We start from the raw sequence: 15,170 nt of genomic DNA, 5'->3' as shown, positions 1-15,170 counted from the left end.
TGGAAGTAGTTAGTATTCATGATAGGAAACAACTATAGCATTTACAAATATTCAGTAAGTCTCTGTAAATGAAGACAAAGGAGGAGAAGGAGCTGTTGGGGCAACTAATTAAGTCAGTCAGTGACTAGGCATAATTATTTATCACATTCCCTCACAGCCTCCAGTGTCTAGAAAGAAGAATCTAGTTCTCTGTAAGCAGGTATACGTAATGAGAAAGTCTAGCTGGCTCCTCTAGGGGCCACTGTGACATTAAAAAAAGGAAACAAGAGTCACTGCCAAGTACTGGAGGCAGTTTCTCCAGGAGGAGAGGAACATTTAGAGGAGCATAAAACAAAGCAGTTGGGTAATATGTCTTAATAACAAGGGAACTAAGAGATCAGAATAAGAGAACAGAACAGACAAGGAGAGGCTAGAGATCAGAATAAGAACAGAACAGACAAGGAGAGGTGCCTGTGGAACTGAAGACACTGATTAACTTCCTCCAAGAAAGGCTACACTTATTAAGTGTTGCTAAAATACATAAATTCCTTTCCCTTTACTTTTCCATTTAATTAAGTTCTGTAATTACTTCAGGAATTTTGTTTGATCATAACACAGGTGTTTCATAAGCCACTCTTTATTAAGACATGCTCCATAGTATGATACAGTTTGAAAACCCCTGCTATCGTCTACCTACAGTAGTTTGTAACAAAGTTGTGACTATAGACCCCAACTATACAGAGTATGCAGGAGCATCGCACTGAGCACAGAACAGCAATACCAGTAAGTACAGATGTCATGGGTTTAGAGACTGAATACAAACCTGATGAGAGAATCTCTTTCCATAACACAATTTTTATCCACTCTGGATATCAAAAAATAGATATTTAAACATATTTTCCTTTTATAAAATAAACCTGAATAAAATTAAATTTGAAATTATGACAACCTATGTTAAGCCCTAATCTATTAAAATAACTTAAAAAAAATAAAAAAAGTACACTGCATCTTTGAGCCCCTCAAAAATGTTATTGGGTTAAAAGGTGCTGCTGTTTTAATTATATACAGAATTGAGGGAACATTTCAACTTGTTAGGTCAACACAAGCTTCATAAATATTTCATAACGTCACATGCTGCATTAAGTATCTGTATTATTTTCCATCTTTACAGAGAGAATTCTCTAGACATTTTTCCAAGTGTAAGTACTTCCAGTTGTTATCGTATAGACAAGCTTTAGCTTTAATTACTTTAGGTTTCAGTTTAGCTAGCAAGTACCGAGAGAAGAAGTTACTCACCTTGTGCAGTAGCGATGATTCTTCGAGCTGTCCCCCCAATGGGTGCTCCACTGTAGGCGTGTCTGCATCCCTGCGCTACTGACTGGAGAACTTTAGTAGTAGTGTCCATTCAGCCGATGCATGCGCTGCCCCTCATGCTCTGCCACGAGGCTAGTCAGCGTGCACGGGCGAACCCTCCTCAGTTCCTTCTGTATCGCAGAGTCAATGACAAAAACTCTAAAGTGGAGGTGAGGAGAGTGGGTCATTGAGCACCCATGGGGGGAGGACGGGGGCATCTCAAAGAACCATCGTTACTGCACAAAGGGTGTCACTTTTTCATCGAGTAGTGTGCCAATGGGTGCTCCGCTGTAGGTGACTCATGAGCAGTGCCCCCTACTGGAGGCTGGGGCTTCAGAGTTGAGTCTGTTATAGCACTGTGACACTGAATCTGGTGTCTACAGCAGAGTCCCCAGGATTGCATAGTGTTCTGCAAAGGTATGTGAAGATGCCCAGGTAGCTGCTCTGCAGATTTCTGATATAGAGATATCCTTGGAGAAGGTAACAGAAGAGGAGACCGATCTCGTAGAGTGCATGCATATTGAAGATGGGGGTGCTACATTACATATCTGGTAACAGAGTTTGATTCAGTTCAAGTCCTATTTGGAGAGTTTTGAGTTGAAATCACTGTACCTTTTGACCTATCTGCAATGGAGAAGAAGAGTCTCTGAGATTTTCTAAAAGCTCTTGTCCTATCCAAATAGAAGTCCAAGGCTCTCCTCACATCAAGCATATGAAGAATGACTTCCCTATATATCCTGATGAGGTTTGGGAGAAAAGGTTGGAAGCTGAATAAGTTGGTTCATATGAAATGTGGAAGTCACCTTGGGAGTGAACTTCGGATGTGATCTAAATGTAACTTTGTCAGGGAAGAACACCGTGAAGGGAGGATGTGCCATCAGAGCTGTTATCTCCCCTATCCTTCTCGCCGAGGTGATGGCAATCAGAAATGCCATCTTCATGGAAAGCTGAATTAAAGAACAAGTGGTCATGGGTGATCTGGATGATGGGATGAATTGCACCCTCAGCAAGTTTGTGGATGACACTAAGCTGGGGAGAGAGGTAGATATGCTGGAGGGTAGGGATAGGGTCCAGAGTGACGTAGACAAATTGGAGAATTGGGCTAAAAGAAATCTGATGAGGTTCAACAAGGACAAGTGCAGAGTCCTGCACTTAGGAAAGAAGAATCCCATGCACTGCTACAGGCTGGGGACCAACTGGCTAAGCAGCAGTTCTGCAGAAAAGGAACTGGGGATTACAGTGGATGAGAAGCTGGATATGAGCCAACAGTGTGCCATCGTTGCCAATATGCTAACAGCATATTGGTCTGCATTAGTAGGAGCATTGCCAGCAGATCGAGGGAAGTGATTATTCCCCTCTATTCGGCACTAGTGAGGCCACATCTGCGTCCAGTTTTGGGCCCCCCACTAAAGAAAGGATGTGAACAAATTGGAGAGAGTCCAGCAGAGGGCAATGAAAATGATTAGGGGGCTGGGGCATGTGACTTATAAGGAGAGACTGAGGAAATTGGGCTTATTTAGTCTGCAGAAAAGAAGAATGAGGGGGGATTTGATAGTGGCCTTCAGCTACCTGAAGGGGGGTTCCAAAGAGGATGGAGCTATGCTGTTCTCAGTGGTGGCAGATGACAGAACAAGAAGCAATGGTCTCAAGTTGCAGTGGGGGAGGTCTAGGTTGGATATTAGAAAACACTATTTCACTAGGAGGGTGGTGAAGCACTGGAATGGGTTACCTAGGGAGGTGGTGGAATCCCCATCCTTAGAGGTTTTTAAGGCCCAGCTTGACAAAACCCTGGCTGGGATGATTTAGTTGGGGTTGGTCCTGCTTTGAGCAGGGGGTTGGACTAGATGACCTCCTGATGTCTCTTCCAACCTTAATCTTCTGTGATTCTATGGGTTCAAATGGCAGTCTAGTCAGAACTTTTAACACTAGATTGAGCCCTCAAAGCAGCAACTGAAGAGCAGCGTCTCTTTGGTTGCTGGTAGGCCACACTAGAACTACGGGAGGCCTATTGTCTTTGAGCCTGCCAGGAACCCCAGTATGGCCATTGCCATGGGAAGGGACCCAGTGGTTGGTACCAGGCTGTCCAAACCAGAGACGTTGTGGATCACGACGACGATATGACTGAGGTCCATAGTGAAATTAGGCACCTTTTGTAAGGTAAGAAGAGTGGCAGGAGACCATGTCCTCTTGCTCACTTTCTGATGCGGAAGACGAAAAGGGTGGTGTGCGGTAAGAAGTCATCAGCAAGTCAAAGGTTCTAGGTGAACTCAGTTCTGGGGCCCTGGTACTGAGCAGAGGCAAATCTGGTGCATCAGACACCAAAAGATCGGTCATGCACCAGAAGTCCAGTGGTGATGAAGGGATCGGTACCAGTGGTGGTTGTAGGTGCCAAGAGGCCTGTACCAACGCGGTTGGTGATATGGACCTGATAAGTATGGTCTGTCAGCACCTGGAGTACCACAGGTGGTACTGATGTCGATGTCCGTACCGAAGGAACCTTCCCTGGGGTGGATTTTCTGTGTTTGTTGCACCCTGACGGTACTGATGCTTCCTTGTCTGTGCCCATTGGGTCCATAGGCAACCCGATGTGCACTGTCAGGAGGGTACAGTGAGACCACTGGGTACCGGATTTAGATGGTGTTGGTGGCGATGGTAACGATTATACTGATCGAGCGGGGAGATAGTTTTCGGCTTGATCTGGGCTCGCTATGGGAATTCAAGGACCTTTCCTTAGAGGCTTTACATAAGTGGCTTACGGGCATCTCCTTGAGCTCACCTTCCTTGGAAGTAGAGGGTTGTGGTGAGGTCTCCCTCCGCTGATCAGATGGTTGAAGGGCTGACTCCATAAGTAGGAGTTTTCTTCAGTTGCGGACACAAACCACACTTCTGTGGGATGTTTCTCTCTTCCAGGCAGCAAACGCATTGAGTGTGCTCATCCGTCACTGGGATAGATTCCTTGCAACTAAGGCATTTCTTAAAGCCTGGGGATACGCTTCCATGCTGATGACAAGTTCTGCTCAATAACGATCCAAAGCACTGCAGTCTGACGCACATTCATTTTCATCATCCGAGTCAGATGCCACCAACAGAAAGTTGATTTTCTGTTTCCGTGGTTTGGGTTCTGTAGTTTCTGCATCATGTTGCTCTTTTAAGACTTCTGAAAGCACGTCTCTCATCTCTTCCCTCTCAGATTTTGGAAGGCACTTCAGATTCTTAAACCTTGGGTCGAGTGCTGTAGCTATCTTTAGAAATCTCACTTTGCGTTTTGTCAAATATGCAGTGAAAGTGTTCTTAAATCAAACATCATGTGCTGGATCATCATCCGAGACTGCTATAACATGGAATACATGGCAGAATGCGAGTAAAACACGAGCAGGAGACATACAATTCTCCCCCAAGAAGTTAGTCACAAATTTAAACACCCCCTTTTTTTTTTTTTTTTTTTTTTTAAAACAAGCATCATCAGCATGGAAGCATGTCCTCTGGAAAGGTGGCCGAAACATGAAGGGGCATATGAGTGTTTAGCATCGCTGGCATGTAAATACCTTGCAACAACAGCTACAAAAGTGCTATGTGAACACCTGTTCTCTCTTTTAGGTGACATTATAAATAAGAAGTGGGCAGTATTATCTCCCATAAATGTAAACAAACTTGTTTGTCTTAGCAATTGGCTGAACAAGAGGTAGGACTGAGTAGACTGGTAGGCACTAAAGTTTTACATTGTTTTGTTTTTGAGTGTAGTTATGTAACCAAAAAAAATAAATCTACATTTGTAAATTGCACTTTCACGATAAAGAGATTGCACTACAGTACTTGTATGAGGTGAATTGAAAAATATTTCTTTTGTTTATCTTTTTTAAACTGCAAACATTTGTAATCAAAAATAATAATATAAAGTGAGCATTGGACACTTTGTATTCTGTGTTGTAATTGAAATCAATATATAAATAAAAAACATCCAAAAATATTTATAATAAATTTCAATTGGTATTCTATGGTTTAACAGTGCAATTAATAGCGATTAATTTTTTAAATCGCGATAACTCATGCAATTAACTCAAAAAAAGTAAACTGCAATTAGTTGACAGCCCTAGTAAAAATTAAGAATCTGAATACATGTATGTTAAGCTATATAATTGCTTAAATGAATGTTTACATAGTGTCATCCTGGTTAGCAATGAGTCCCAAATTTAGTATAAAGGTTATATTAATTTCAAATCAACATATCTGAATACCAAACAAGAATGAATCTTTAAGAAAGGAGTACAATGCAAAACAAGATTAAAATCTATGATTAAATCAAGGTTTCCTGCTTGATTATTTAAATCAAGATAAATATCAGTGATTTAAGTCAAACCACCGTGCACTGAACCCTGGATGGTTGAGACGATACAGCAAAAAGAAAAAGCAGCATCTTGAGAATGAAGTGATTAGATTACCTGTAAATAAAGTTATAAGATTGACAAGCCAGTAACAAGGAACTAGTTTTTTTAAAACGTGATTCAATTAAATTCACATTCATAGGTTTTTAGGTCATTTGTGCAATAAAACACTTCTAATCAGTTGTACTTAAAAGTTCTTACTTTGAAAAAGGAGAACTGTCATCCTAGAATTATGTGTTTATTGCTTCACTTACTTTCCAGATGAAAATTTATTTAGTTCAGAAATAAAATAAGAAAGCAACCTTTCTTGAATGTCAGTCCAGAAAGCTCAACGTCAATCTGAAAGTTTTTTCTGACTCACAGGATCACCAAACGTGTGCAGAATCTTTATTTGGAATTTATCTAACAGTTTTATTCATAATGACCAAACCAGAAAATAATTTGGTTTAGTTTTACCCGTGCTAATAGGGCAGGAGTAGTTTAAAACCAAACAGACCACGTTTAGCACGAAAAGGGCTAGGGGACTGCTACCCTAGATCTTCGTATAAAAAGGTGGAACATAGGTTTTTTCTCTTCCAGCCTCCTGTGGCCCACAGATTGGACTGGGCAGACTGAAGGAAGAGGGTACACCACCATGAAGGGCAGCACAAACCCTCCTTGAAGTACCCTGTGGCACCGTGGAACTGCACCAACCCTCTCTCAGGGCTATGGCTGAATGCCATAAAAGCCTAGTTTAGCGCAGAGTGAGCAGATTATGAATCAGTACTCCTGGCGAGCCAGAGCAGTTGAGTAATGTTTTTATCTTTAAAGAAAGTCACTTTTCAGACCAGGACTGCATTTTCAGTAGACAAATGGATGCTGTAACGTAAAAAACTCTTGTATGAAAACATCCCATAGGCAAATGATATAATCAAACAGGTGGAGTTGGTAGATATAACGGTCAATATCCAAATATTGGATCCACTATCCAAATAATCCTTGACACCATTTTTAATTTCTGTAATTCACTCAGATTCTATTATGAGCAAAATATAAGTGATGAGTGAAATATAAACAACAGTAGCCTTGACATTAATATCTTATCTACTGCAGAGCCATTTGTACTCATTAATGTGTGCAGTAATTCTACAGATATTGCCAGCATTCCCAAAATAAGGTACAAGGTCTTCACTTTGGTTTATTTATTATATAGCACCATTAGTGTGCATGGCACTTTGTAAAATATTCAAGGCAGGGTGATTTATCAGTCCAATTTAAACAGAAAAGTAAAGTGAGGAAGTTACATCATTACACAAATGCACATTTTTTTTCTTAGATGCAGGTGGCATCTCCTGTCAAATATTACAAATGGTAGCCAGTCTGGAGTGAGGAGTTCCACACCAAGCCTTCTCACTATTGAGAACCTCCAAAGCTTAAGAAAAACTTATGGTTATTTTAGCACTTTGCCAAAATGTATCTGCCTGATGAGACACAGTAGGTTATATTACCATGTTGCAGAACAAGAAAAATAAATGCTGTGATGCACATATATATAATGGTTGTCTAGCAATGACAGGAAAAGGAGATGAAAGGAGAAAAATGAATTGGGGCCTAACCAGAAGTGGGAAGATAATTCCTTCCCTAAAAATAGCAGCCTATCTACCTTAAGGCCTTCTGAGGCAGGATTCACCTAAAAACTGATGAAAGTCTGCATCAGCTCATGGTTGTCTGGTGCAGTCAGTACTCCTTGTACAAGTTGTAAACAGAGAGGATTATGGGTAGGGTGCTTTGATTTAAATCAGTAATTTTAATCTTGATTTAAATCTGCAAGCAAGAAACTTTGGATTTAATCATTGATTTTTATCTTGTTTTGCGTTTGTACTCTTTCTTGTCTTATAGAAAGGTTTGTTCTCATTGGCTGGTATAACATGTTGACTTGCAACTAAAAATAGCTTCTTCTGTGTAGGAAAGACACCACCTACATTTCCACTAGAGCTTATGCTCCCTTCTGGGCTAAAAGAGGAAGTCTGCTAAAGAGAAGGAGAAAAGTAAAGCGATGTAGAGGCCACCTTCCTCATCCCATCCACTGGAGCATCTTTAACCCATGGTTTCAGATCCAAGTAGCTCCTGGGAGGGTGGCAATTGAAATTGGAGGAAACAAACATGTGGCTATCAGTGGTAAAGTCAGAGAGAATAAGAAGACTTCCTCTTGGAGGGAGTAAGCCTTTGGATGGATTAGAATCCAATTTCACTAGCCCATCTAGAAGTTTAGGTGGCCTGAAACCTGGGTATTTGAGACATGCAAGACTTCTTCCCAGATGAGCAGGGGGAATCCTTAAAGAGCAGTTTCCTCTTGGTTCTGCAAATTCAGGTACACCACCACAGCTCTATTTTCCAACATGGTTTGGACATGGCTGGACAAGGTAATTCTGGCCCAGCCATAGATATCAGGAAAAAACTCCTCTCCTCCACCCCTTGCCCGCCCCCGCCAAAATTCACAATTGTGAAAAAAGAAACAGAAGAGTCAGAACTAATTTTAAATGCAGTTACCTTGACTGTAGAAGAGTTAGTTTTGGATCTTAGCTTGCAGAAGAACATGGGTGGAATTGGGTCCAATCAGACTTATACTTCACTGGGTATTTGCTAATGAAGAAGGAACAAATTGAGGACTTAGCTTCATTTGAAAAGCTGGAGTGGAGAGGTTTAAGACCTCCTTGAGAACTGAAACTAGGCCGCCACTAAGGAACTTTGTAAGGAAGAACAAGGAGGCAGATCTTAGATTAAATTTCTCCTCCCAGTTAGATCCTGTAGGCTCTCTACAACCTTGAGTGAAAAATTTCAGGATGACAGTAACTAGAATGATGAAAAATACTGTCTCATTTTACAGAGGCTGTTGACTACTAAGGAACTGAACAGTTTGTATTTCCATTAGCCACTAATAGCAGACCTGGAGATGCCCAAACATAGCTGGCTCACACATAGTTTGAAGGCTCTGCTTTTCAGATGAGAATCTCAAAATGGACACCCTCTAGAGGAAGGTAGATGATTTCAATTCAGAAAACATGACCAAGTCCCATCTTGGTCATGGAAAGAAAGATTCTGGTAGATTTTATGGAGATATCCAAGCAGTGGTATGCACACAAGAACAAGGAAGTACAGCCTGCCTTGGCCATTTCTGAAATAAGGAGACTGACCAAGACATGTTGCAAAAAACCATTTCCCTCTAAAATAGCTAACCTGCCTCTTTCTGGATTTTTTTTATTTCAGTTGAGAGTTGTTTAGAAGTTTGTCAGAGATATTAATTATGAGTTAAAAAACTACAGGGTGTCAGGGGAGATGATTGACCCAAAATACTTTTTGGATTGGCTGCTCTGAGCTTGATTGAAAGATGAAGACACTTCTTTGTACTGGTGGAAAAAGCTTCACAGAAAACTCAAATCTTTACACACATTAACCATTTCCATAGAAAAGTTTTGTGTTGACAAGAATCATATCTTGGACTTCTAGGCAGTGAAGCAGTATTAAGAGTCTCTCCTATCTCATATGAAGCTATACTAGAATATGTTGGAAGATCGGCTTTCTCTAACGATATGGATTATGTAGGCTTCAGTAATCAGTCCTAAATATACCATATTCAACAGAACACACTTTCTAAAACAAATCTGAGACCCATATTCTACTAAAAGAAAAACCCACAGTTTTCTGAAGGGATGAAACCAGGGCATTTTAGATCATATGGAAGGAAAAAATACTTTCTAAATTCTTAACTTTCCTGATTAAGTACCTACTACACAATATTCTATTTTCTTAATATATTAACAATTATACTGATTTTTTTAAACAAATATAAAATAGTGAGGCAAAAGCTTCCAACATTAGACAAACTTCCACATACCTTGTGACAGTTCGAATTGTGCCAAAGCTACGTGCACGAAAGCAAATTTCTTGCAGTTCAATCTGGCAAGATGAAACTGGTCACGTGCCTCCTCTGGGTCTTGAAAACTGTAAAATAGAACACTGAGACTTATGTAGAGAGGAAAAGCTGGAAATGAAAGAGTAAAGGAAATTTAAGGGTAGGGTTCCATATATTTAGTGATGGACAAGGAATCTACTGCAAAATTCACCTTTGCCACAGTACTGCCCTCCATTAGCTAAACAAAAATCTTTCTACTCCTCACAACTGTTAAAAAATAAATTAAACAAATGTACACTGTTTCCTTGAGTCTGCAGGAAGACAAAGAATAACAGAGGTGTTAACTGCCCTAGTTAGTATCAGTGAGGGTATTCTCAAACCTGAGGAGGATAATTTTAACTACCCATACTTTTTTTCTTGCAGATTAATTTTAGCTGAAAAAATTAGCTAATATACTTAAACCACACACAACCCTCCACCATGTGTGTAAGGTGCTAAAACCCAAAAGTGTCAAAGCCTCCAGCTTTCCCCAACTTATGTTTTTGCTACTATAAAAATTTGCAGTGTACCAAAAATATTAGAATGAGGTGATAATGTGAAAAAATGAATACAACATCAAGACACAGGAGCTACTATATTAATTGAATTCTGAAATGAATCTGTCACAGAATTTCCAGTCTGCCACAAACTGTTGCAGAATTCAGGGATTTTGCCACAGAAACAAGGTCCAGCTTCCCAAGACATATAGGGGATTTTGTTTTAGGGACATGGCCAAGGTTTAGAGATCCTCCTTAAAAAGTACAAATTCATATGTACCTCCTCATACTTAGCTTTAAAGAGCAAGAAGGACGGTGTTTAAAACCTGATGAAGGCACAGCACTAGGGTAACTAATAACAAACTACTTAAAAACTATTTAACTAAATAACTAAAGGGTACTACTGAGCTAAAACTATTTACAAAACACACAGAGAAATTTCACCGTGGCGCAGTAAACAAGGGGGGGAAAAGGACAATGGAACGCCAACTCAGTTCCTTCTCACTGCCCGCTGCCTGTGGTGGTAGGATGCAGAATGTCCACCAACTTATGTGGGTTTTCTTGGACCAGTTTCACCTGGATTCCCAGGGAATTAGCAAGAGTTCATTAGCAGGATGCTTATGTTTTAAAGTCATCTGGAATAGGTGAAAATGAATCAGGACACAAGGCTTCGTCTAGTGATGCAGATGAATTGTTGGCATATAAAAAGGAGTCCTCAGCCTCCAACTCCAATGCTTGTTGCGCCATGGGTACTGAAAGATTGGGTACCTGGGGCAGGTTGTTACCAAGTCCTGTACTAGGCACAGGACCTTCTATGTCAATGGGATGCACTGAAGAGCTTTGTCTAGACTGCTCTAGGGAACCCGATCCAGAAGCTGGCGGAATATCCCATGGGTTCCCATACGGCCATTTGTATGTATGGTACTGTGGGGAAAGAGGGCAGGCAGGCACCTGGCAGACAACCAGAGTGATCTCTCTCTTGATCTACTACTGTATTGATGACTATGTGCTAGATTTTGCCACTCAAGAACGAGTGGGAGCTGGTATAGATCTTCTCTTCAGTAAAGAGACACACAGCTCTTCCTCTGAATCCAACAAACAGAAACAGTAGTTCCTGTGAGATGTAGCTGTATGTACCATCTTCAGAACTGGTACAAGAGGTTTAAGCCTCACTGGTACTGCATGTCTTGAAGTTGGTACCAAAGATTTCCTGACCATAGAAGTAAAGGTATCCGATGGGATTGGTATGAAGGAGGGGAGCCCAGTACCAAAAAAAGGCACTAACTGTGGTACCGACTGCATGAATTGAGCAGAATGTCAATATTCTGCCATAGTAGACTGTTTGTATGGATTCCCCCTAACTAAGTTCTTTGCCATTGCATCAATTACTGCTGTCATCGGTACCAAAATTGCTTCGGGCAGTGCTGAAGTTGGTGCCTCAACTAATAGTCTCAATGTTACCTCAGCAGGTACCAAATCAACGACAAGGCTTCCTGTAGAAGTCCAACACACTCTAACCTTGCTACACAATGGTTCTCTGAAGACTTACTGAAGTTTTACAGTGCCCAAGAGCCCTTAAGAAGAGGAACCCTTTTTTGCTTTTGAAGTCAGATTTCATCCTGAGACTGACTTGTGGGTCTTACAAGGTGTTCTCGGAGAAGGAAAACACTTCTTCTCCAGTCCCAGAATCTCTGACCACACACAGCAGGGAAGTCAGAAAGAGCCATAGGAGAACCATTTGAGGCCAAGAGAGAAGTGCTGGGTCCGGACAACCCAGGTCCAAGGAGGGACGCATGGCACACTCCATGAGGTAATCTCTCAACCTAATGTTCCTGGACTTCTGGTCCTCTTTTTAAAAGGTCTACAAATAAAGCACCTGTCTCTAATATGTCCCTGGCCAAGACAAAGCAGGCAGCAGGTATAAGGATCACTAACTGGCTGAGACCCTGCACATGAAACAGTGCTTGAAACCAGGAGACTTGGGCATAACCAAGCTCCTGGTACCAAGGAAAAACAAGCTTGGAAAAGTAAACATAAAAAACCTTTACAAAAAAAGAAATAAAATATTGCCAAGGGGGGGGAAAAACATGTATAACCTAAACTATTATTTACAATATGAAGAAAAAGCTTTCCCCGGGGAAAAACGGAAACCTTGAGCAACAGTCCACAGACAGCTCCACAGGTAATAAGAAGGAACTGAAGAGAGCGTGGGAGCAACTCCACCCTTTACACCCTCAGCTTGATTTATGAAGAAGTGAATAGCACATACGCTGCCCTGACAGGTACCACTAAGGAAAACTCTGGCTAGACATACTAGTACACTAGACACACACAAAATAGACATGTGCAGTCTCTCAAAGAAGAACCAGCCCTTTCCACTCCTGTTTCACTGAGAATAAGTTAATGGAATGATCATTAGTTTCATTTTATTGGGCAAAGTTATATTTTGGTAATTGACTTGTTTTTCTTACTGATATGACAGAAACAAAGACAACAGTGCCTCTCATTCTGGAATAGCCAAGGGAGCAGGCTTAGATAAATCCAAATAATGTTTTTTCTGAAAGATCCATTACCGTTAAATACTGAGACGTAAGCAGTGTACCGCAACACAAAATTTATGGCAAGTGGGTTCTAAAATTCCAAAGAGGGAAAAAGCACATTTTTTGAGGTGAACAGGTTAAAACACAACTAAGCATTATTACCCACAATACAGAGTTGAGGTGAAACTTGTTAAAATTACATGTTGCCTACTTTTTTGGTATTCCACACAATATTTAAGTTTTTACAAAATTGGGGTGAAAAGGACGGGAAGAATGGGAGGCCTCCTCATATCATTTTCAACCTCCCTCACACATACAATCCAAGTAAAAGAAAATTATTTTTAAACAAGTGTTATTGAAAGTAACCTAACAGACTAATATTTTGGTGAGGTGGTGTGCTCCCTCTCCCCCATCCCCTCCCTACGTGTTAAAAATAAGCTGATCAATCATACTCATCGGTATATAAGAAAATATGCCATCTGACATCACAATAAGTAGGTTTACATTAGTCACTTATCCTGCACAAGCAGTAAGTTTCTATTGGTCCTAGGTGCCCTCTAAATATACCTGTACCCCGATATAACGTGACCCGATATAACAAATTTGGATATAACGCGGTAAAGCAGCGCTGTGGGGGGCGGGGCTGCGCGCTCCGGCAGATCAAAGCAAGTTCGATATAACGCGGTTTCACCTATAACGCGGTAAGATTTTTTGGCTCCCAAGGACAGCGTTATATCGGGGTAGAGGTGTACAAGTTAAATAACATGAATGTTAATAGGAGTGTTTATTTGCCCTAAGGGCAAAAGAGATTTGTTAATAGTGTCTATTTTGCCATTAGTAAAATTCAGAAGTCCTCTTTTGGAGTTTTCTTATTGTAAATTGGTGATTAGTACTTACGCTTTCAACTCAGCAAATCTCACTAGGATCCGAGCATAGTTCTCATTTTGGCTGTGTTTTTCTGCAGGTAGTGCAGCAACTGCTTGACTGTAACGGCCAATCAATCTATTCAATAGACTAATATCAGTCTGAGGTATACCCTTTTTTTCCAGTTTAAGCAAGAAACTCAGCCAGTCTTCTGGATTATTTGCAGTCATCATAATTTGATTAACAGTGCCAGAGTTATCTAAGAAAAAAAAAAAAAAACCACCACCAAATACATTCTTAGATTTATGGTTATAAAGTTTATATATATATATATATATACACATACATACACACACAAACGTGAACACTAAAAGAAAGGGGGGAGAAATTTCAATATTTGCAAAAAATTCTAAATATGAGTAATCTACAAACAAGTGCAGTTACTGAAAGAAAGGATCTAAGCAGCATTATCAAGAGGAGCTGAAATTTGTCACTTGTTTTGGGCATCGCTTTTTAGTCTTAAAAAGACTGTAAAAAGAAAATGCTGAAATAGATTAAACTGTTTTTGTTTAATAGTTCTCAGACTAGTTGACTTTAGCATCAATTGCAGTAAGAGTGAAAATGCAGATTAACAAAAAAACATACCTGTTGTATCAGCTGAGACTTTAGTAAAATTAAGCTCATCAGTAACATTATCTTCATTTTTATATTTATTTTTCAGGTCTCTGACTCGATTCATGATTGAAGCAATTGTCAGTCCTCTTTCGCTTAAATCCTCCTCCTCCATCTCTAGACACACAGATAAAAGACAAGAGAACTACTGCAGAGTTCTGTTGAAGTCAAGGTTCAAGTGAAAGATTCTGTAGCAGATACCCATTTACACATATATCCCCTATGTACTTGCTACCTTCTGGTAACAATCTTTGGTCTTGTGTTCTGTCTCTCTTTTTAGCTAGGTTCTCCAGCCTTAGTTACCCCAAGTTCCAATTTTCAAAGGTGCTGAGCATCCACAACTTCAGCTGAAGTCTTTATTTTTTTTTTTTTTTTATAATGGAGATATCCCATCTCCTAGAACTGGAAGGGACCTTGAAAGGTCATCGAGTCCAGCCCCCTGCCTTCACTAGCAGGACCAAGTACTGATTTTGCCCCAGATCCCTAAGTGGCCCTCTCAAGGATTGAACTCTCAACCCTGGGTTTAGCAGGCCAATGCTCAAACCACTGAGCTATCCCTCCCCCTTTGAGAGCTGCAAGTACTCAGCACCTTTGGGAAAAAAAAAAAAATCAGGCTTTTAGTCTTACTTTCCTCCTACCTTCTTCCCACAAGGAGCCCTAAGCATTCAGATCCTGATCTAGACACTCCTCAAATTCCTTTGTGCTGACTGCTACAGTGTCTTCTTTCAATTATCAAGGCAGCAAATGCTACAGAATCTGAAGGCTCAAAGTTCTTTGAGGATCAGCAAAAATGATCTTTGTTCTACCTAGAAATGAAAGGAGACAAAAGCAGGGAAAAATCAAAAGGCTAGGAAGATTGGGAATCTTGGGACATACACCTCTACCTCAATATAACGCAACCTGATATAACACGAATTCTGATATAATACAGTAAAGCAGTGCTCCGGGGGAG

At 40.5% G+C, this 15,170-nt stretch overlaps 1 protein-coding gene across 3 annotated transcripts in view; it reads right to left on the bottom strand.

The window, feature by feature from the left end:
* TTK (TTK protein kinase) overlaps window positions 1-15,170 on the bottom strand; it is a 110,683-nt gene that overhangs the window by 83,241 nt on the left and 12,272 nt on the right. Inside the window, exons 2-5 of one of the 3 annotated variants that reach the window (XM_024114290.3) lie at window positions 14,857-15,024; window positions 14,192-14,333; window positions 13,580-13,805; window positions 9,589-9,695 (exon numbers count right to left, since the gene is read on the bottom strand). In XM_024114290.3, the coding sequence (XP_023970058.1) occupies window positions 9,589-9,695; window positions 13,580-13,805; window positions 14,192-14,333; window positions 14,857-14,883 (502 nt within the window). In that variant the 5' untranslated portion in view covers window positions 14,884-15,024. Of the gene's footprint in view, window positions 1-9,588; window positions 9,696-13,579; window positions 13,806-14,191; window positions 14,336-14,845; window positions 15,025-15,170 lie in introns of those variants that run through there. The other 2 variants (XM_024114300.3, XM_065588084.1) reach the window with 2 other exon arrangements.

The sequence above is a fragment of the Chrysemys picta genome, chromosome 3 (genome assembly GCF_011386835.1).
Source record: "Chrysemys picta bellii isolate R12L10 chromosome 3, ASM1138683v2, whole genome shotgun sequence".
NCBI lineage: Eukaryota > Metazoa > Chordata > Testudines > Emydidae > Chrysemys > Chrysemys picta.
The sequence above is the reverse complement of the archived record's forward strand: the minus strand, read 5'-3'. Positions and strand labels throughout refer to the sequence as shown.